Source organism: Phasianus colchicus, chromosome 1, assembly GCF_987193195.1.
Source record: "Phasianus colchicus chromosome 1, bPhaCol1.hap1.1, whole genome shotgun sequence".
Taxonomy (NCBI): Eukaryota; Metazoa; Chordata; class Aves; order Galliformes; family Phasianidae; genus Phasianus; species Phasianus colchicus.
This window is the reverse complement of record NC_143436.1, coordinates 120,019,022-120,042,420: the sequence shown is the minus strand read 5'-3', so window position 1 is coordinate 120,042,420 and position 23,399 is coordinate 120,019,022. Positions and strand designations below refer to the sequence as shown.

At 40.5% G+C, this 23,399-nt stretch overlaps 1 protein-coding gene across 1 annotated transcript in view; it reads right to left on the bottom strand.

The window, feature by feature from the left end:
* The window catches only part of LOC116232714 (uncharacterized), a 252,195-nt gene extending 232,675 nt beyond the window's left edge, over nucleotides 1-19,520 (bottom strand). Inside the window, exon 1 of the mRNA XM_090142048.1 lies at nucleotides 18,667-19,520. Within this exon, the coding sequence (XP_089998174.1) occupies nucleotides 18,667-18,730 (64 nt within the window). The 5' untranslated portion in view covers nucleotides 18,731-19,520. The remainder of the gene's footprint in view (nucleotides 1-18,666) is intronic.
* Between the last annotated feature and the right edge of the window lie 3,879 nt (nucleotides 19,521-23,399).

Here is a 23,399-nt window from a genome sequence, read left to right as displayed (position 1 = left end):
TGTACTGATATAGCTGAGCTCCTGTACTCTCAATTAATCAGGTAAACTTGAGAATCCTTTGAAATTAAGAAATCTCACAACACAAATGTCATTTCAAACAATTTGTTTACACCTTACATTTTACCTTGGGATACTCAGTGTCTTTGCACTGCCATTCTTAACAGATAACATAGTTAAAAGGAAGAACAATTGTTTAAAACAAAACAAAAAGGTGGTGTTGGAGGGGAAGAACCACATAACTCAGTAACTACAAATGGGGCAGTGCTGTAGCATTCAGCTTTCAAGAGCAGAGATCAAGGGAATAAATCAAATAACTCATACTGTCCAAGTCAATATGATGGAGCATGGAATTTTTGGCACGTAACAGTCTCATGATGAATGAAAACACAAACAAAAATCAATGGCTGAGATGCTGAAAGAACAAATTTTCCCTAGCAGTAAAAAGACTTGAATACTGGCTGCCAGCCTAATTTCATTAGGAAATGCATTCCAATTAATGGAAGCTCTGCAAACAAGAGATAATTACTAAGGCGAGACAGAGGAAAGGTCCAACAGTCTCCCAGCTTCTCTTCTTTGGTTGTGGCTTGCCCTACACTCTTTGCAATTCATTTCAGGTGTGAGTTGTCGGGTTTCTGCAATTGCATTTCCCAAACCCCCTGCCATTCCTTCTGCACAGGAACCTCCCTATTTGATCTTGTATTAGCCTTGTTCTCCCACAAGCTATAAGCTGTGGAGTTTTATAAGTTGGGGAGTGATGTGCTTGCTCTTACATCTCAGTGTCTGAATGCCTGTTGTTCCATTATTCCTGTGCTACTTGTTTATATTCGTTTTGATGCTACTTTTCCTGTGCCAAATGAAATACTGGCACACACAGGTGCCTGAAATCAAAGTTGTGCCTACGTATGCTCTGGCGAATTTAGTTTTTCATTTCCATGATTTCATTTCCCAGGAAAACAGCAATTATGTAACCTTAGTAGAAACAGAAGCCAACAATATTAAACCATCACAACTGTGCTCATTTTACCCTAAGGACTTATTTCAATGGGAGGATGGAAAGTTTCTTAAAACCAAACAAGTAACACAGACCTTTTTGTTTTAACAGACGTGCTTGCTTATTCTATCTGCACGTAGGCAGAAACATGAGAAGTTTTGCCTCCCACATCTAGGCCAGAAGGAACTGATGCTGTTCCCTTGAATGTGCTGCATATCCAAAGCGCCTTTGCCACATCTCTCTCACAGTCTACCTTGGCCTTAGCCCAGAGTCTCCCAGACAGCCATCACAATGGCTTGCAAAGTAGCTTCTGCACAGCACAGTGGAGAGGATGTGTCATCCCTGAAGCCCCACCACTGCATATCCGATGATGCAGTTCTCCAAGGATAAGAATGCTTGCTGACCAGGACTTGCATCCCACTTGTTTTTTTTTTCACTTTGTAGCTCTTGTAGACAAGAGCTCAATTACATCAGTTGTTACTTAGAAGAAATCCCAAGCACCTGTAACTCCATCCTCATACCCTCTCTTTGTTGCCCAGAAGAAGTTAAACATCTGTAGCCCCAGAGACTGTGACAGCAACCCACATGGGCCAGTCTCAGGGCCATCAGTAGCTTCAATGTCCACCCATGGCAGTCAAGGGCTCCATGCTGAATAGCCACACTGAGTCCAGCATTGCTATCAGTGTGGGTATAGCCACTGCGGGTCTTCTGGACTGCTGCTATACAGTCCGTGTAAACCAAACCAATAGTAATATCATCAAAGAGGCAGCTCTACTGCTCCTGGAGACCTAAATCTCTGTGTGCCACCTGCTTACTCATCTGTATGCACTTAATCATACACCTCTGAAAACATTAAGTCTCAGTCCACAGCCATCACATGGCATTAACACAATAGCTTCACTAAAAGGCATGAAAGCAGGAGTAAGCAGAGAAAAATCACTAGGTTTGTGGCAAGTGATTTAAGCCTAATTCGCCATAGCTAATAGATGGAGTCACTTTGATTTAAAAAAAATAAAAATAAAAAAAAAATAAAAAAAAGAAAAAAAACAACCTGTATCACAGAAAGCAGCAGTACGATGTTAACTGTTCTCAAGCCACGCAATGCCTGCTTCAGACACTGATCAATTCCCTATTTGAATTTTAGATGTGGAGTGGTATTTCCAGCTCCGCAGCTCTCAGGTGTTGCGTCAGATATATAACGCATCCTTCTCTCCCATTGTGGCGTTATGAGACTGTCATTTAAAAGGTCTTCCCTAGGCATGGCTGCCAAGCTGTTTGTCTGAGCTGCAGTGGTATTTTTGGAGACAAAGACTTGGACGTGGTGTGGGACAGGTGGCCTGGCAGCAGTGGTAGGAAGCTATCAAACCGCGCAGCGTACATTTCAAAACACAAACCAGAGGGAGAGGAGATAAATCATTTACTGTATTTAACTTAGCATATTGCTACTTTTTGTGACTCATCTAGTCTTGCAGAAGACTCCCCAGCCAGAATAAGCCAACTTTGAAGGAAAGACTATGTAAAGTTTACAGATTGCCGTGCATTTATGAAGTCAGTGTGCACAAATGCAGAGACAGAAGTGAAAATACAAAATTAAAGACGGGGAGGAACCTGTATCATCCCAGCTCCCTCCACTCTCCCTGGGTTTCAAGGATTTTCTTATGCTTTGCTGCACAAAAATAAGCCTGAGCTATCCTTTGAAGGCCTGTGCAGAGTGGCAATAGCCAGTAAAAATATCACGACTTCCCACTTCATCTCAAGTGTCTGTCCATAATGCCGGCACCAACCTTCACTGGCTGAGCAAGCCACTGAGTTTCCTATAGCGACAGGGCAGGACCTCTGCTTTCATGTCAGTACATCTTGCCTAACTCCTCTGATCAGTCCTTCACCATGCCTTGAGTACTGCTACCACAGCAACTTTTCCATCCTTAGCCTCCTTAGCAGCAGACTGGGCGAGGGCTTCTCTCCAGATGAAAAGCATGCATACAAGCACCCTGCAGAATTGATCCCATTACTCTTGGGTCACTTTAAGTCTCTGACTCACCATGCCACCAGACACAGATCTGTCATATGCTGAGAGTTGTCATGGCTGGACCACATCCTATGCGAATGCAGGCACAGAACACTTGGTATATGCCTGCCACTTTAAGTTGCAAAACTCCCGAAAAGAAGCCTCCCTGGGGAGGCTGCAGTGCATGGCATTTCATTAAGGAAATCAGTGTTACCCCAGCTACCAAGAGCTACATTGACACGTATGCTGCATTTTAGGCTGGATTCCTTCAGAAAAAGAATTGTCCAAACACTGGAGCTTCTGTCCCCATGCATTTAAACATGCAACCTACTTTCAGATGAACCTGGCAAAGAAAAAAGTGTTACAAAGCTACTGAAATCCATCACGGTCCTTAGCAGAAGCAGCCAGGCAGAAACAGGAGACCCAAATCAATGCCCCTGCAAAAGGAAAAATAATGCCACAAAACCAAGCACAGTTTCAGATACTTGAATGTTCATGGGGCAGAGAGAATTTATGGAAGACCAGCAGTGAATAACTTCAGATGGGCCCCATTGCTTAAGAGGCACAGGGCCATACAAATGCAAGACATAACACTGTGAAAACAACCCTATCCCACAGAAGCATTTAGGATGTTACAAAATGCTGTGTGACCTACGGCAATTGAAATTATCATTATCAGCCAAACACATAAAAGGTCATCAGATATCCTAGAATTGGCATTTGCTCCATATCCTCCACTAATTTATATTGTATTCCTTCATTTACTGATTAAACACTGATTGTGCTTTTCCCCTCTTTCCCCTCCACCCATCACAACTTTGCACAGAACGGACATCAGAGCAACCTCTTACCATTTCCAGGGTCATTACAACAAAAATATACTGTTGCCATGCCTGGTACTCTCTCCCATCTGAGTCAGGAGAATGAATCATCAAAAATGCTATTGTCAAATGCTTTCTATGAATTATGTTCTGCACTGCAGTGGCTTGCTCTGCTCAGGATGCTGTGTTTAGATTATTGGTATTTCTCCTCGGGATTGCTCCTAAAAGCTATTGAAACAAAGTCTGATAGTCTCCAAAAGGGGGCAGCCCATTTTAAGCTACTTTAAGGCTTTTCGTATGCACAAAAATGAATGTACAGGCTTGTTAGAAGATCAGGGTAGGAAACTAACATCACAGTAGATAAGAATGCACCTTGTCCAGGAAACCTTGTGATAAGAACAGAAGACATATCATACATTTACATTAGGTAACAGCAGTATCTAATCAGTGGGATACCAATGAACTCCAGGAATATACATGTACCAACATACAATTCTAAAAAATACTATTCAGATACCTAACAGTTATATATCTATTGCTGTATTTCTCAGTCTCTAGCTTCATTTCAAGGGCAGTAAAGACACAGACTTTAGAACTTGCTATTGTTGTGGGCTTATGCTACAGAAGTGGAGAAAGTGTCACTGATCTTTGGTTTCCATCTTTACCCTATTAATATTCTTTAACAATTACAAGCAATTAAGAATTCTGCGTGGGTTTCAATCCCTGTGACCCTAACTGGGATGGGAACTGAAGGTAGCGAATGGCCTGAGTCACATCTGTCCTTCCTACAAATTATGCAGACACCAAAAATAGACATCCCACCCCTGTTCATGATTTTGATGCTGAGTAAAATAAAAGACAAAAAGATTGTAAAACTGCAGTTGCTATAAATCAAAACTAAGACAGTTTCAGTCTGAGAAATAAGGTAGGTGTGCTGAAAACCAAGAGCTTATGAAATGAGAATTCCTGTACAACAGAAGCCAAAGAATATCTGTCAATTACTTCTTCTTTGGAACTACCATCCCTTTCTAAAAATTTCAGGTTTTTCAACAATTTTTAAGGTTGAATGCCTGCAACACAGAGTTCATCCCACAAATAGAAAGTTATTCCAGTTATTTTCAATTTCAGTGGTTTCTACTGGAGTAAGTATTCATCAGATTGCCCTCCAAAGAGCACCTCTCCATCACTTGCTGCCGGCAGATGAAAGCTAGATGACTTTCTAGAGATTTAGAGTCAGATACCAATGCCAGAATTGCTGAATTGTTTTCATGCAGGGAAGTCAAACTACAGCAATACAGAACCATCTCTGCATAGCATATATGAAAACTCCCCATCACCACTTGTTCTTGTGCTTAACTGGCTATTAAAACTAGATCTTAATGAAAACAGCTTCCCAAGAAGAATTATTACTCCTTTAAAGAATACCATCTTCAGCTTGTCAGGGAAGAATACAATTTCCAACCAAATTCCACCAATGATATTTTTTCTATTTAAAGACACAATGAGAACATGATATGACAAAATAATTATGGCGGACTTTAAAAATGCAAAAATTGGGAAAATCAAAAGTGATAACACTTGCAGCATTAACGACTGTAGGGGAAACAAAAATGGCATAAAGTATATTTACATAGGTTGCTCCAAAAGTAATGCCTCATTTATTTTCATGGAAACAACAGATACAAAGAGCACAATAACACTGTTTCATAGAGAAAACTCTCAGCTACAAAACAGTATTTTTTCAATACAGTCACCAGCATGAGCTATGCATGCCACATTTGTAAAAACCTGCACCAGCAGAGGTGACCAACCACCACTGCTGCCACTGCTGAAACGCATCACCCACTGCCTCACTGTGCTCACAACCACTGGTTGGTCTCCATTAATGTTCAGCAAGTGTTGATGAATATCAATGGGTGTCATTTTTTCCACACAGAGGAATTCAGTTCCACACCTCTGCTTCATCTGCACTTCCATGTCAGACACCATTGTGTCAGAGTGCCCCTCTGCTGTCATCTGTCACATGGCAACAAAATGTAATGGGATATTGGCAGAAGGTTCAATCTTTGCTGCCATGCCACCAACATCTGCCTCTGATGTCACGGACCAGCATAATAAACTAGGAGGCATTACTTTCAGAGCAATCCTCTCATTTTTATGGCTATAGATGATAATATGGTAATAGAAAAAAAAAATCTAAACTAATCTGATCCCAAAGTCTGTACTATCTGTTGTTCCATCAATTATTTGTTCCCATCATGGGTACAAGAATTTCTGTCACTACAGAGCAAATGCACTCCAATAGTTAATTCTGTTGTCTTGCTCTCCCTGGAGACTTGAAGGTACCAAGGAATATGTTCCTCTACAGCACTACTCAGATGCAGTCTACCAGTTCCACCCATCTAATCCTTGCCATACGTGCACTTCCTTGAAAAACATGGACTAGGAAAATCTATTCTCATCCACTACTGATTTCATTCCTGTCATGGTGGCAGGAGCCTGACTCACAGATCTTGTTTATTCTTTTGCAGCCCATCCCACCGAGACGCGCAGTGTGGCAGGAGAATGACCTGACAGTTTTTCCCCTTCCTCACACTATCAGCTACTTAGTGAAATGTGCTAGGTCATACACAGTTGCAAATCGAATGCCATTAGGGGTTGTCTGAATTAACAGATAATCAAATCTCTTTTTCTGAAAATGACGTACCGTAACTGACACAGAAATTAAAATGGAGTAAATCAGATACAGTCCTTCCCCACCTGCATGGACCTGTTAGACAATGGGGTTCCCTCAGCCATTTCAGGCACCTAGTTTCTGAAGACCAGCAATTTTTTACTACATTTTCACTTGTAGCCTGGTTAAAGTCTCTTCTTTCTTGCAAAAAAATGTCTCTTCTGATCTCACTGTCTGCTTTCTTCTTTCACTTGCCTTTTGTCACATAGACCTTTTGAGTGTGACAGTAGTTGCAATTTATTTCTGTCTTTTGTAGTTCCTTTGAAATTAGTACTCAGTGTTGCAGAAATAAAAAGCATCACATATACTAACTTCAGAGCATCCATTTAGTTATAACTTGTGCAATTTCTTCATTTGGGCTTTCAATTACACAAAAATTCATCACACACAGAACTCTTCATTACACGGTGTTCAGATCTAACAGTAAGCCACAAAAGATTTTTGCAGACAGAATGCACTGCATTTACTATATATGAGACATTAAAGATTTTGTTCATAAACAGCTTTTTAGCCATACCTACTATATTTCCAGAACCATCTTTAAAGAACTGAAATTTTCTCATTATCCTATAGACCAACACACTGTTTCCTTTAAAATTGTAAGAACGTAATTTAGTATTGTAAAAATCTTTAAACCTAATGTCTTTTCAATGCAGTTAACTCTTTAGCTTGTCATGTCTTCTAATGACATTTATCTGACAACATAATTTCAAAATATAGATTTTAGATTGCAGTTGTGATTAAGTTGTGCAGAGTATGTCTTCATGCATTTGTAGAAGCACTACTTAAGAGTTTAGGAGACAATAGGAAATATTTTCTGCCCAAAGGCAATTGAATTTAAAAGAAAGAAGCAGAATGTATTACTGATTCTGATTCAGTTACATAAAATTACAAAACAGCAGCAGTTTTTGGTTAGTAAGAGCCTTTATCATATCAGGTTGTGCTGAATAGCTATTTCTTTCCCTCTGTAATTTGTAAGTGGGCAGTAAATTATAAGCAACTTCTTCCTTTTATCAGTCTCTCCTCAATTACCACAATCACAATCTCACCACTTTGCTTTTTTCTATCCTGCTTCCCCCATACTGTATCTTCTCTTCATCTTCTAAGTAGTGAGGTCTTGACATCAAGAAAATTTATTTCTTTCTAAGTTTGTCTGCCCTTGACCAAGCAAGATCTTCACTCCTAGACAGCTTCTCCAGAGTTAGCTTTTCTTCATTTAATTGTATTCATGTTAATAAAACATTTAGCTATAAACACATACAGGAACACATATATACATGTACCCATCTTTTTTAACACTCTCTGAACCAGGCTGGAGCTGGCAACATACACTTCTCTGATCTAAGACAGTGGGCTGGGGTCAAAGCTATGACAGTCAGCATGTTCTTAGGTGTGAATCTGCATCATGGGAAGACACAGTTCAACTACTTTTAAAAAAAATGCACGTAAAAGGCACTTAGTTCAATGTATTTCTTCAGAGTGTGTGAGCAACTAAGGCACAGCTGGAACTGAAAGTGACACACTGCAAAAGCCTAACGTCCCACAGCTCAGCCCTGCCATAGCCTACCCACCACACAAACTTTAACAGCACAGATAGACTGAATGTGGGGCCCACCCATCTCCAAACAGCTATCTCAAGTCTATTGTTTCCATTCAGCTGCTTACAATCACTCATAAGTCTTTCAAGTTTCATGAGCACTTCCTAAACACAATTCTGGGAACAGAAGTTCAATTGTCAAGCCATTTTGCTCCATGACAAATAGCGCTGATCTTTAAAGCCTGGAAAAACAGAATATTTTTGTGACCTCATTGCAGTTCTTTACTGTTCTGACCCTGGTGTTTGTGGAAAAGACAAAGTATCACACACTGTACATCTTGCTAATAATTTCAGAGCTTCTGTTTAGGAGACATCTATCATAGCATTTGGACATACCAAATACTGATGTGCCTGTGGGTGGGTTCCAGGCTGCTAGCAGAAAACTCCTAATGAGCATCTCACTTTTGGCATGTACAGGTACGCCATTGGCGTGTATTTCTGTTTCATCAAGACTGCTCATTCTGTGTCAAATCTGCAGTAGCCTCCCTGCAAATAGATGGGGCTGCCAGCCGGAGACAGCCAGTCAGATACTACAAAAATCCTGTCCTTGTACTACATTCAGGGCAGGGGAAGAGGGGTGCACCAACAGGAGAAGCCAGTAGGCTTTACACCACCGTAGGCGAATTACTGTACAGTTTATCATAGAATCATACAATCATAGAATCCTTAAAGTTGAAAGGGACCTCTGAAGGCCGTCTAGTCCAATTCCCCTGCAATGAAAAGAGACACACACAGCTGGATAATGTTGCCCATGTCCTTATCCAGCCTGGCCTTGAAAGTCTCCAGGGAGGAGGCATCCATCACATCTCCGGGCAACCTCTGCCAGTGCCTCACCACCCTCACTGTAAAAGATATTTTCCTTATATCTAACCTAAATCTACCCTCTTTGAACTTGAAGCCATTTCCCTTTGTTCTACAAGCACGGACCCTGCTAAAGAGTCTGTCCCCTTCTTTCCTGTAGCATCTATAGAGATACTGAAAGGCTGCTATCAGGTCACCTCACAGCCTTCTCTTCACCAGGCTGAACAGCCCCAGCTCTCAGCCTGTCCTCATAGGAGAGATGTTCCACTCCATGGATCATTTTTGTGGCTCTTCTCTGGGTAGGTCTATGTCCCTCCTGTACTGAGGAGTCCACATCTGGACACTGTAGCCCAATCTATCTACAGATAGATCAGACCTTATCTACTACAGAATCATACAGTGCAGATTACATGATACACTCCTGTTCTTACATCAAAAAAATACAAGCCTTGCATCAGTTCAATCACTATTTAACAAACCAAATGATAACTCTGACCAGTTTTGTGTCTTTCACAGTATTAGTTGTAAAGTTGAAAAATAAATCCTGTCTTGTTTTTAAATTTAAACATAAAATAATAAAGTTTATATTGGATGTATTTCTGTGTGCAAACAATTCAGAGTAATAAGTGAAATTTTGACTATTTTTTTTTTAGAAAGTTTCACACTTTTCCTTGGAAGCTTGAAGGAGACGGCCTCTTGCCAACAGCAATGTGTCATGGAAACAGGATTTTAAGCTATTAGTCACTGATAGGCAACATCTTCAATTTCTAGCTAGTGGATGAGCTGCAAGTTTAAGAGGAAATATATCCTCTTTTCAACACAGTAGATGATTAATCATTTAACTAACAAGGCAAGATTGCTGAATTGTGATAAAATCTTGATTTACAGTATTGCAGGTTGGTGCAGTTATTAAAAAAGTGATTAGACTGTCCTTTATGGAATTCTAATTACGCTTGGTGTTAATGAAATGAGAAAATATTTAAGATAATAGTTAATGGCATACCACTTCCTACCAGTGTCTTTGGAAATATACTAGTGATTACACAGATCAAACTGATTCAACAAGACTTGCAAACCTTAGTAGACAAATATAAGGCTAACCGAAGCCAGTATCTTTAATACAGACTCTTTAATAACCAGGATCTACAGACCAGAGGTGTCAGACAGGCGAACAGATGTCTCCTCAGGTGAACTTACACTGTCTATCACTGGGCATATAGTCATGTACAGCAGGAACACTTTGCTCTACTCAGTGAGAAAACAGACAGTACTGGCTACGACTGGGACAGTCATGTTCATTCTTTCAGCAAAACACAGTTAAAAAAAAAAAAAAGAGAGAGAGAGGGATGGTAATTTGCAGACTGTAACACTTGAAAACCTGAACGAAAGGCTAAGATCTCATTACACTAAGACCCGTTTCAATAACAGACCGGCCTTTAGATACATAGATATATGAAAGACACAGATATATAACAGATGCACTTCCAAACCAAATCTAAAATAAGAAAGCATAGCTTAGCACAGACAGGAGGAAGGCAAAAGAAAGCAACAGGGTGGTCTTTCTAAGTCTGCTGAAAAATGATCAGGAAACACAATTGTTGCCAAATACTGAGAGAAAGGATCATTTTGAGCCAAGACTTCAGAGAGGCACAAGGGATGCTCCTGCTGATACTGCAAACAGCACCTAAGTAAAAATATTACTGCAACTGCTGCAGAATATATATAGCATGCTGTAGGCTCCTGCAACAGGTAGGCTGAGGATGGGAATTGAAGATGCAATTGATGAACAAAGGGTAGGCTTCTGATGCAGTAACTGGAATAGGAAAAAAATGCAAGCATTTTTACAGAGTTAAGAAGAAAAAAGTGGATTTGCTTTTAAGAATAAGCATGAAGGGTAAAATTTTCTGTTTAAAGCTTTATAAATTCAAATAAATTCTACTTCAGTAAGAATTTATCATCATCGTTTTAAAAACATTCTTAATATGCTCCTAAAGCAAGACCTGAACTTTGTTTATGCATTTTCTCTTGGGTACTTCCCACCTTCTGTATTTAGTGGTGTCATCAGCAGAGCCCAGTGAATACAAAAGCAGCCTGAGATTCAAAGATTCTAAGTCCTGGCTTTGTTTATAGGAGATCTGGGCCTGTCTGCAAAGCAGGCCAGCTTCCTTATTTTCAGTTTTAGTAGAATGGGAGGATAAATCCATCCAGTAGACAAAAGAGATGAAGCTGAACTGAAACACAATTTTCACTGTTGTGTTTTAATCACCAAAAAGCATTTAGAAAATGCATATGAACATTAACTGTTCTAGCTGCGTTATTTCTAGAGCCCTGTCAGAAGAGAAGAGCATAAGCAGAAAATGGACAGATACTCAGGGCTGTATTTAAATGCAGTGGACTTCCTAAAAGTCAAATTTTACTGGTTCTTGAGAACATCAAGTAGAGTAGAACCTGGTTCTGTACATCTGAAATCCCCTTGACTAACCAAGACGTCCAAGCTGTAATGCTGAAGTTGTTCTTGCATTCTGCCACATACTGTTTCAACATTAAGGAATAATAACAGAATAACAGAAAGAAATATGTTAAGTTAAATTCCCTTTTTCTTTGTCCCAGTAATTTCAGAAGTCTTGCTAACAGGGTAAGAGAGCAACAAGAGTGAAGAGCATCTTTAATATGAATTCTAGGCAGAGCAAGAGACTAAATTAAAGTTTCATCCATGTTCAGAGGCCCGAGAAGAGCTTTGAAGTTCCTAAACAATTAAACCCTTGAAGACAAAGACCCACGCTCCTTTAGGAAAGGCAGCATTGCACACAAAAATGATTGAATTAAGTAGTATTTTCCTACGTGACAAGTGCCCTCTAACAATTCAGATCTGAAAAATGCAAGGCTTCCCAGAATCACAACTCCTTTTGAACTAGAATTTCTCTTTAAATAACATTGTTACTGATATTGGTATTCCAGTAGTTGGTTTACCTCACTGTTATAAAGGCAACCCTGCCTGGCTCCAGTTCTGCTTTCCAGACATTGAATTTTTCTTATGCCTTTGTTGGCTACACTGAAAAATGCTCTTACTGATATGATGAACCAGAATTGGTACATAAATTGAGCAAGCGATACTGAGCCACCTCTCTTTGTTAGTCCAGTAGACACTGACCTTGGAGTTCAATTCATCCTATTCCTTTTCCATAATGGCAGTACTGACTCCCCTTTCTCCTTTCTGAAGCCATGTTGGTTTCATTTGTAGAAATATGAATTGCATAAGCAAAATATTTCTCTGCTTACTCAGTACTGACAGGCATGCATCCACAAGCTGCCTTAGCTCACTAAAACCTCATTCACGGTTCACTACCACTTGCACTTGCTTTACTAACACTGACAGACCTCACTGCATCAGATAGCAATCCTCTTTCTTAAATTTCCCTTAATTTTCCATTCCTGTGGAAAACCAGTGTTACCAGCTAAAAGTGCTACCTAGTTACTGATAATAACCAGTTCTTATAGGAACCAACAGCAATGCACATACTCCACTAAGATTCCCCATTTGCAGTCATGTTTCATAGCCTGACAGCCAGCTTTTAGTCCATTTAAGAAACATTGCATTGATTTCATTTCAGTCTAGCAACTTGACCAAAAAATCATGCCTCGCAGAAGCCTATTATACATTATTTCAGTCTTATGGCATGGATCAAGCTATATTTGTTCTCTCTCCAGTAAGAGAATAAAGAAAGGAATAAAGAGTGAGTTTGATAAAATCTGTTTTCCAAAAATCACGGGTGACTGGTCTTAAATAATGAGTGGAATTTTAGATGTCGCCCAATACGAAGATTTCTGCTGCTTTTTTTTTTTTTTTTTTTTCTAGGACCACAGCCAAATTGATATGCTTGCAATTATCCAGAAGATTCCTTTTTAAAAAGCACTGGTGACAAATTTCTTAGTTCTCCATAATTTCTCTATTTCATATCTAAAATTTAAACTTCATACCTCACAAACTCTCCGCAAGTTCTTCAAAAACTTTTAGGTTATTTATTGTCACATCCAAATGTTTTAATAATTCCCATAATGAAAATTCTAGCACAACAAAGGTAGAGCAGGGTGTACATTGTTTCATTATCACCAGCAGTAGAGATGCAGCAGCCAGCCATTTACTGATACATGAAGAAGTACTTCAATTCATTCTAATTCTAATAGACAGTTCCCACCCAGCAATGGTCCGTTCCTGTCTTCTGACTACATATATTCTTATTATGCTTCTTTAATTTAAAAAACAAACAAACAAACCATAGTAATTTGGTTTGTCATTGAAATTTCTGTGTCTTTTTTCCTAGTCCCTCACTTTTATTTTGTTAACTTTCACAACCCTGTCTCCTCACTTAGAGATTTCCACAGTTATAATTTTTATTTGTTGGGTTTTCTTTATTTGGTTTAATGAGTTTAACATCAATCAAAAGACACTCTTTCACCATTTTTTTTTTTTGTCTTGAAACTTGTCTTCAGCACTAGGAAATTGATTAATTTCAAAAAACAGTGAGAAAAGAGGCAAACAATGAAACTGTGATCATGTAAGCCTAATTACTTATTCATTATTTGTACATCATACACAGATATACTAGGAAAAGAAAATACATGGTCCTTCTGACTACAGCTGTGACAACACTCAATACAGACCTACACCAAAAAGGAAGAGCCTTATCTGCACACACACCCTGCGAGTTCCCATCTTTCCACTCAAAAATTCACCTGCAGCCTGCTGCTGACCAAAGGCTCAAAGCACAGATGGGGGACTCTTGCTGATCCTGCCAAATCCCATGGCTACGTTGCTCAACTCCTCAAGGAAAGTGGTATAGACCAGGAAGGTTCCAGGCTCATCCTGCAGATGCAGAGTTCCCACACTGCTGGTTTCTACACAGCTCATTTTTTCCTATGTTCCTCCGCAAACACAGCACAGCAATTGTGCCTACAAACTCCCCTCCAAGGAAAGTTGACCAGATCCTCAATAAACTAAGGAATAATTTCTAGCTCTGGCCAGCTGAGGTACACGCTATTTGTAGAAACTTAAACAGCATCTTCAAGGTACGATCCCAAAATTATGACCATTCTACACAAATCAATAAATATCATATGCAGATCGAGTGAGAAAAAGAGATTGTTAAGCAGTACATGTCAGACATTACAGCAGAAGAGCTGTATTTGTTAATGGTAGTTTTCTGACTATACTATATCCCAGCACCATTCCTTTTGCTATGCAAGGATACAACAAACCTTTTTATTTTAGCTATAAAGCATTATTTGCTAGATGTCCATGGATTTTGTTTTCTATTCCACAACAGCTATGCTCTGAAGGCTTAAACTGATTGTTCTTAAACCATAATATCATTAAAAAAATATCAGGAAGTTTATTCGTGGTTTAGTAATACTGCAGAGGGCCCAGAGCAGCAGGATCATGTCCAGACCTCCAAAAAACAGGCTCACCTACCATCCACTTGGCCAGCTTCCAATTAAAGGTAGAACATGAGAGCCAAACTGCAGCTACAATGATTTCAGAAAGAGCTGAAAAAATGAACAACTAATCGAGCCACAAAGTTCTACTCCGATTTTATACACACACACAGGCACAAGAAAAAAAAAAATCCATCTGCATTTTATTTGTAACAACACACTAAATCCACAATGGGTCTCTAAGAGCACTTCTTCCCCAAATGCTTTATCAGAGTTCAGGTCAGTGTTCTGAGACCAACAGACAAAGCGACTAAACCACTGCAGTACACTGCTTCATTCTGATCAAAGCTTCTTCCCTTCAAAATATTGGTAATACTGTCATCTCAGTTCTTCTTGTCTTTCTGACAAATGAGACCACTGCCTTGCCTAACTTATTAAGGCATTCATTATCTCCTTTACACGTGAAACAGGAAAACACCTATCTGATTTACCTTAAAATATTTCTGAAGCCCTTCTCTATAAATAGAAAACTATTTCAAAGAAGATTGTGTGGACTCAGTTGCTGTTTCTGAGGTCCTCTTGGTCTGTTCTCTGATACAAGAACACCTGCATTTTCACCTTCACATCTGAGTATAAAACAGATCCATTTTCATGGCTAACACTTGCAGATTTATGTTGATCTCTGGAGTGTTTCTGGATGACAAAGGAGTTTTAAAGTGTTAGTTTTCCCATGAAAAGTAGCTCAGCTTTTTTTGAAGACACATTCTATTACCGAGCAGGCACTTTGTTTTCTATGAAAATGAACGATCATAGAATACATCAATGCATGCTACTGGATTCCTAAATAGATACAGACTCCAGCTATATGGTTCCTACACAGCCTTCAAAGACATTGCAAGGTTATCTCTCACCAGTGTTTGGGGAGGGAAGGGAACTGAGAAGGCACAAGACCTTCACCAGGACCGATGCATCCATTTGCGAGCATTCAAGACAAAGCCTCTCCAGCTGCCCTTGCCACCAGGCAATGCCTTCTTGCTTTTTCTTCCTCCACACTCTAGCAGTGAAAACAGAATTTCAGAGAGGATTGGCTGTCTCAGCTATCTCAGCAGTTCATGAAAGAATGAAATGCCTTTAATACAAGGTTCCCTTTTAATACAAAGTGTGGCTGTGTGGCATTTCAGTTAGATGTACACATTTGTCACTAGTTGACATTCAAGTGGTCTTTTTTTCCTTTTTCAAAATATGTGCAGTGTTAGGAATAATGAGTTTACTATGGCTCCAAGTCCTATAAATATGAGGTGTTTAATTTCTTAGAGTATTTTAGAGTATTTAATGTGGAACAGTTCAGCTAATGTCATAGGGTCTAAATATAAGAATTTAGTAACAGTGTTTCACATTCAATTGCTTTTCTTCAAAGAAATAAAATTGACTCTGTAAACTGCTCAATCACAAGCAAAAGCCTGGGAGATGAATGGGTAGAAGACACTTTTAAAGGTACACTGTTTCTTACTCTCCCAGTGTCGGAACATTTCTGAAGAGCTGTCACAGGGGAACCTGTTCAGGGTTCCTAGGATCCATATTTAAATAGGAGACTGGATGTCAGAAGATGGTTATTCTTAGCCCCTCCTAATGAGGTCATGAAGAATTCTGTTTTCAAATGTAGTATTTCTAAATTGAAATTCTAATATTCCAAAACTATAACTGTGAGAGCTGATGTTTTCTGGAGTGCACTATCTTTGTTGTAATTAATATAAAATATTCATTCACTGATGTCTGAAGTTAGGCTGCTAAAATCAACATTCAGTTATGTAAGAGCACAGGATGCCAAGGACAAAAAGATTTATAGACACTTGCTACCATTCTGAAAAATGGCTTAATTCATTTAGAAGAGTACTTTAATGCTTCAGTTTCATCCCTGCCATTTAGCATTTCTCAAATCACATTCTAACACCTATTTCTAAATATGTTTATGGTTCATACAAGGTGAGATCTACCTTTGAATATGTATCCAGTTCTCCTGACATCCAAGATGAAACCACTGTTCGGTAAAGTTTGCTGTCCCAGTGACCGGAAATAGGATTTCACTTAAAGTTTTGGCTTGGCAATACCAGATATAACATCCTAAAAGTGTACCTAGTGTTCAAAAAGTTGGCATACGAACAACAAACCAGAGAATTAAGCTGGTTTATTTCCTTAGCAATGACCAAGGAGACAACCATAACAGTCCTTTCATAATCCTACAATGCACAGGAGCCTTTTTTTTCCCTTAGTAATAAATAGCAACTCCAACCAGTGGAAAAATACTTCATAGTGTTAAATGCCAATTCACGTGCTAAGTATTGTGATTTTTTCATTCAACTGAAAGTGATTAGGAACACCTAAACAAAGCCAAAGCACTTGTTGCTGTGCTATATATAGTTCAGCTCTGCTTGGGTTTCTTTCCTCTCTTTCATTACTTGAATCTGGAACTGGGAACTTTTCTTGAAGCCATACTGTTTCTCCCTTAGGAAAAAAAAAAAAAAAAAAAGTATTTAAAAGCACTGCATCTTACAGAGCACCCCTAGTTACATATATGCCATAATCAGCACACTGTCATTCTACAGAGAGAGAACCAGACGACAATAGAATTCAATCAGTGCTGAGAAAGCAGGAATAGGGCTTACAAGAATGCTTACATCTGTCCCTAATTTGCTTGCACAAAAACCCATGGTAATTTGCTTTATTGCCAAAGTCATATAAAGAAATTGGGCACCAAGCAACATAGGTAATCTCGAACTGGAGGCCCTCCAGCCTAATTAGACACAAACACCCAGAAGGCACAAGACTGAAACATGGCATGTACATTTTGAAATGCATAAGGAGTCGGAACAGTCTTATTAGCAGCCATTTGAGTTTATGTTTAAGCCTCTAAAGCTTCTTTTTTGACAGAGGGAAGGAGTAAGTCATGTCCATGCCTAAGGCTAAGCGCAAGGCAAAGCATCCTGCTCCTTTTGGAACAGCCCCAATGCCCCAGCTCCCACTGAAGCATGCTTCTCCCAAGCTTTGCCCAGTTCCTGGATGCTCTCTTTGCAAAGACATTCCCACAGTAAGAAAGCCTAATTCTTATCAGCAATTCTGATAATGCCAAACTACTACAAGTCACTGAAAATTTAAAATAAATAATAATTAAAAAAAAAAAAAAAGTGATTGTGTGGAGGGATTAAAGAGATATTTGTTCACTATTTAGCAGATACATTTCTCTAGGAACTTAGACATGAAGTTGCGCCAGAAGCCATAAAAGTAATAATTTTCCTTATTTCAAACCTCAGAACATTTTTTTATTTCTCCGGCATCAAACTACTGCTGTCTACTTTCTGATTACAGGCTTCTCTCTCTCTGATTGTAAGTGTGCATCTGCTCTGCAGAATGATGCAAAGCTGTAAGGGCGGTAAAGGCAGAGGAAAAGCCTGTGACAATTTTGAGGCAAAATGTCCGACAGAAAAGGCCATGTATAGCACAGAACTGACCTCTATGTTGCAGACCTCAGACACACTCGAGGACTAGCTATTTTTGGGAACACAACAACTGCACCTAACTCAACAGAGGGTGTGATAGAAATGTTATCTGGTTATCGCACCCTAAGTTATTTGGAGAAACAATGCAAGGCAACACATTACTTCCCTTTTGAACTGATTCTGACATTATCAGGAAACATCTCTGTAGCCACACAACTGTAAACAGCTTCTGATTTTAATAAAAAGCTTTGTGCCCCTTTTTCTGCAAACACATCACAAAGAAACGCAGGGACACGGTGCAGTGCAAAAATCTTCTCTGCTAGAAAAACACTGTTGATAAACTCTCCTGCGAATTGAAATTCAAGGTCAGTGTGGCCCTCTGTCTGAGATGACGCGGCCTATTTGCTGCCCTTGTGCCTGAGGTCACCCATCAGTCACGTTTTCTTGAGGACTTTTGCTGGCAAAACAATCTGACACTGAACTTCAGCAGCATGCACTAATGAAGCATTACTGTTACAAACAGGCAGGATTTCAAAAGAGGAGGATTTGATTTTAAACATCCTTTTTAAAGATCCTTTTTTTTTTTTTTTTTTTTAGTTTGGTTAAGATTTTTTTTTTTTTCCTCAGGAACACGTATTTCTGTTCACCTCCTCGTGCTGTAGGTTTGCCATTCGGGGAAAGAGGAACGGGAAGCTGTAAGAAAGGCGTTACGTTGCCACTGGAAACCCAGCGGGAAGCTGCCCGCGGTCCCCTCCGCTCCCCCCGCCGCCGGCAGCATGCCCCTTACCTTCCCGCTGGGGCCGGGGGCAGCTCCTCGCCCAGCGTGCCCCGTAGGGCTGAGGAGGCCTCATGCCCCAGCCTCGCCCGGCCGGGCAGCCCCGGCCCCGCCGCCGGCGTGCGGGGAGCGCCGCTGGGGAAGCCCCGGCGCTGCGCAGCTCCCACCTGTTGCTAGGGAAACCCCGGGGTCTCCTCGGCAGCGGCTGCTGGGAGGGGCTGAGGGGAAGATGGAGGGTATGCCTGCAGCCGGGGCGGGGGTGAGCGAGCAGGCTTTTGTGTGCAGGGCTTGTTTGGTTTAATATAGATTTCTCCCTCTTTTTGGACACGATAAACCCCGCTCGTCTATTAATCTGTTTCAAAAAGAGAAATTGCCGTTCGGGTCGGAGCTGCCAGCTTCCGCAGCTAGCGTTGTATAGGCGGCCGCGAGAGAGCCGGGTATCACGTCTGGCTCTCCTCGCCACGGATCGATGGGGCAGGTGGAAAAATTATCGCGAGCAGATTTTATCTGAACAAATGGATAGCACAGTCCTTCTTTCTGTGGGGAATTTCTTTGGTAATAAAAGCCTGCAGACTGCTGAGAACTGTGATTAATGCGTAGAGAGACGTTCAGTTGCAATTCCCCCACCCAGAGCACAAGAGCTCACCGGCGTCCCAGAAATACGGCGGGTGAAATTGCAATGCCACTCAAAAACTGCTACCTTTCCCTTCAGCTCTGAAACACTTTTCCTTAGAGGTAATAACTCCTCAATTCCTTCAGTATGTCAGAGGCTCTGCATTAAAGCAACCGTGCCACGAGCTGAGCTTTGAAACATGAAAGCCGGATTGCAGGCAGCTCGGACTCGCTGCGGTTACAGTGGGCTGCAGTGCCTGCCCGTGTGCGCTCACCTCCGCACCCAGCCCTTGTGCAGTGCTTTCGTCCTTCACCAAAATCCTCTCTTTCACAGCAGAAAGGACGGGCCTCGATTGTCAGAAGGGATCCCTGTGGGGTTGCTTTACTTGCAAATCTTTAGTAAGTTTTATGATAAGGTAAGTAAACCCTAATTGGACAATTTCACGCCATTTGTTTGTCACACCGATTTTTTTCTTTAAGCACTGGAAATTAGCAATTCCCACGCAAGGAGGTGTTTGAAGCAGCTTTGTACATTTCTTGCTTAAAAAAAATGCAAGAGCAGCATGACTGCATGTATTTGGAAGGTGTCTGCAAGGAAATAATATGTGTATGGTTTTAGTGAATCTAAGATATGCTGACAATAATGACATACAAACCATCATTCACATCACTTACGTATTTCTCTCTTTCAGAAAGGCAGGCTCTGCTAAATGGAAAGTTTCCACAGAAACACAGCAGTTTTCAGCAGAAATTTCACCAGAAAGGCACCTTTGATCTGGAACCAACTTCAGTTGAAAGACACACCAGCACAGCCCCTGCATAAGCCACCGGATAGCGCTGAGGGCACAGGGGGCAGCACTGGTACCTCATGCCCCTCTGAGAACAGGAGTGCCTAGCAGAGTCTGGAGAGATTCCCTTCAGAATCCAAAGGAGGGCTACAAAAATAATGAAGGGTCTGAAGAACAGGATGTAAGAGGAGTGACTGAGGTCCCTCACTTTGCTGAGCCCAGAGCAGAGGAGCTGAGGGGAGGCTTGATGGCGGCTGCAGCTCCTCATAGGGAGTGCTGAGCTCTCTCTCTGACAGGGACAGGGCCCGAGGGAACAGCATGGAGCTGTGTCAGGGGAGGGCAGCTGGGGGTCAGGGAAAGGGTCTGCACCACAGGGCGGTGGGCATGGAACGGGATGCACAGGGCTGTGGGCACGGCCCTGAGTGCCAGAGTTCAAGGAGTGTCAATGGACAGCACTCTCAGACATTGGGTTTGATTTTGGGTGGTGCTGAGTGGAGCCAGGGGTTGGTCTCCATGATCCTTGTGGGTCCCTTCCAACTCAAATGTTAGCATTTTCTGTCCCACAGACCTTTTGATCCAAGAAATAACCAGCAGACAATGGGTGGCATTAACTTATCCCAAAAAAATCATTTTGAGTTTCAGCATATGTTCGGTTCTTGTATACCACTGGGCTTGTTTCTCTTTTAAAACTCCTACCCACCACAAAACCTGCTGGTAGAAGGACAACCGTCATTAGCTTGGAGGAGAAGAAGTGCAGTAAAATCAGCAGAGAGAACGTTTATTTGTCTCCAGATACATCTTCCTGGGGCAGTTGCTATGGTTCTGTACATTCTGAGGTTGTTTTGCCACATCAGCATTAAAAGCTATAAAAAAGTATCAAAGACTTAGATAAAATATGGGGAACTCAGTGCATGTGCTGAATGCTTGCTCCAGAGTTTCTTTGTCAAGATACACCACAGGTATCATTCTTCAGAGTCTATTAGATCTTCAGTTCCCACACACACTCACCTGCAAGGCATTTTCTTATATATTTCCCTTGTTTCAGCAGGTCTAAAAGCACTCTCATGGATGAGAAAAACACATGCTATGTGCTGCATGTGCACTGATAAAGTATCAGTAATTCTTTTTTTTTTTTTTTTTTTTTTTTTGCATAATTATTTCATGTCTCTCACATACAGCACAAAAGATATAGTTGTTAAGTATAGTTTAATAAGATACAGGTTAATAAGTGCTCCTGAGAAAGTGGAGTGGTTTTCACAGGGTATGGAGACATTTACAACCCCTTTTCTCTGGAAATTCAAGTTATGGTGTCAAAAAGGGGAGCATTTTATACTGTTACTACAATTGTTGCTGCTGCTTTAATCAACTGTATTGAAAAATTTGCAGCTTTGGCCTCTTTGATCTTCCAGATGTAACAGACTTTAATATCGTTACCCTAGATTCAGTATAACATGACTTTGTGATTTTAATCTTAAGTCTTATAAACATATCTGCAGTTACCCAAACAGTTCTGAGTGAGGTCAGCAGATTACAACTGTGTCTACCTGATGATTATAATATCTTTATGGAGGTTAAAGACTATTATCTTTCTGGAACATAAGACTGCCTGTGTTCCCTCTTACAATTTACTGCTGATCACTATTGTTTCCCAAAAAAAGTAATTCTGAGTACTGTCAGTAGTTCACTGAAATGACAATGGGTACTATTCATTTGCAGAAACACCTGACATAGTTTAGTTCTGATGATTACAAAAGACACAAGGAACCTTGGGAATTTTTTTAAAAATTTTTTAACCGTGACTCTCCTGAAACGTGAGGTAAACGGAGACTTTTTAAGGTCTCAGTTTGTCACCTCACCTGAACTCACTGTGAAAAACCAGAAGCAAAATGAAGATTAAAAGGAGTATGTAAAGAATTACTGATAGTTTTTAAGATGCTAATTTTTTTGTGGCTGATGTTCAGATGACAGGTGACCTTATAAAATCTACCCAGTGATAAAGATTTGTATGTGTCATTTTTGCTCACGTACAGCAAAAACATCAATTCTGATTTATTTTTTTCAAGGTACCTACAGAACATCACAGGATTTAGATATTTTAATCATTTATTTCAGGCACTCTTTCATCTTTGCCCTACAAGATGGATACAGTTTACTGAGTCACAGCATAGAAACACACAAGATTTTATCAGAAGGGCTATGTGCAGTAACTATGTGCTACTTCACTGGAAACCAGTGGCAGTGGTCCAGTACCTAACATATGCTATAGCGACCATAACACCACATGAGAGTGATAGGCTGGGCTGCAGGGTGAAAGGAAATGCAAAGTACACTGTAGACAGAGATAGCTATTCCAAGTTCCTCTTTACAGTGCTATTTTTAAGATTTTAGATGAAATCTGAACAGTTCACCTCAACACAGCCCTGCTATCCATAGCTTTGGAAATAAGTTCAGCATAACCACATGGAAAATAGTTCCTTGTTATGGTGTGAACAAGCTAAGAAGGAGGGACTGACTGCAAGGTTATCATCCAAATCACCATCTGCCCAAGGGAAGGGACAGCATGAAGTTACACTATTCCTGGAGAAAAGAAAGGACCAGATAGTTACCGAGACTTCCTTGCTCTCTGTAGAAAGTTATTAAAGCCCACCTCAGGAGGTTTGTACCTGCACTGGTTTATTCATGCTGTCAGTAGAAGAGATTTAGAAGAGATGCAGGCAAATCTTGGCTAGTGTTCCTGCCTCTAAACCTGTGGGGTTTTTTTAGGTGTAGATTGCAAGCCCTTCACCTATACCAAAAAGAAAGCAACAAAAATGGGACCAAAAATCTGGCACCATAAAATAAGAGAAAGAGAAGGCAGGACAAGATTTCTCCTTGCACACCTATAAGATTATCTCAAATGTCATCCTCTGAAGACAATCTGAAGCCAGCCCATCAGATTTTGTATTGCTTACCATACTGGCAGTATAATTGGTCCATCAGACAAGTAAAGTCCTCTTTTCTGTACTGAATGATCTGTCCACAAAGAGCAGTCCAATGAGAAAACCCAGAAGATACTGAAGGGAAAGACTGTTCATTTACCTAGTTCAGTCTCTACCATAAGATCTTGCCCAGGCCACAAGGAAAAAATGTCAGAGCACTTGGTTTGAAACAGTCCATAGAAGAACTAAACAATTTGTAAACAGGTTAAAGTCTAAATCTGTAACTAAAGCTGCTGCCAATTGTTAACTTTTGCCAGGGTGGTCAAAGAGGTAGGGAAAGTCAAGAAAAGTCGATTTCATTCCTCATTTTGCCTCTTTCAGTCTCTGATCTGGTTTTTCCCCAGAAGACTCTACAGGCTATCCAGTT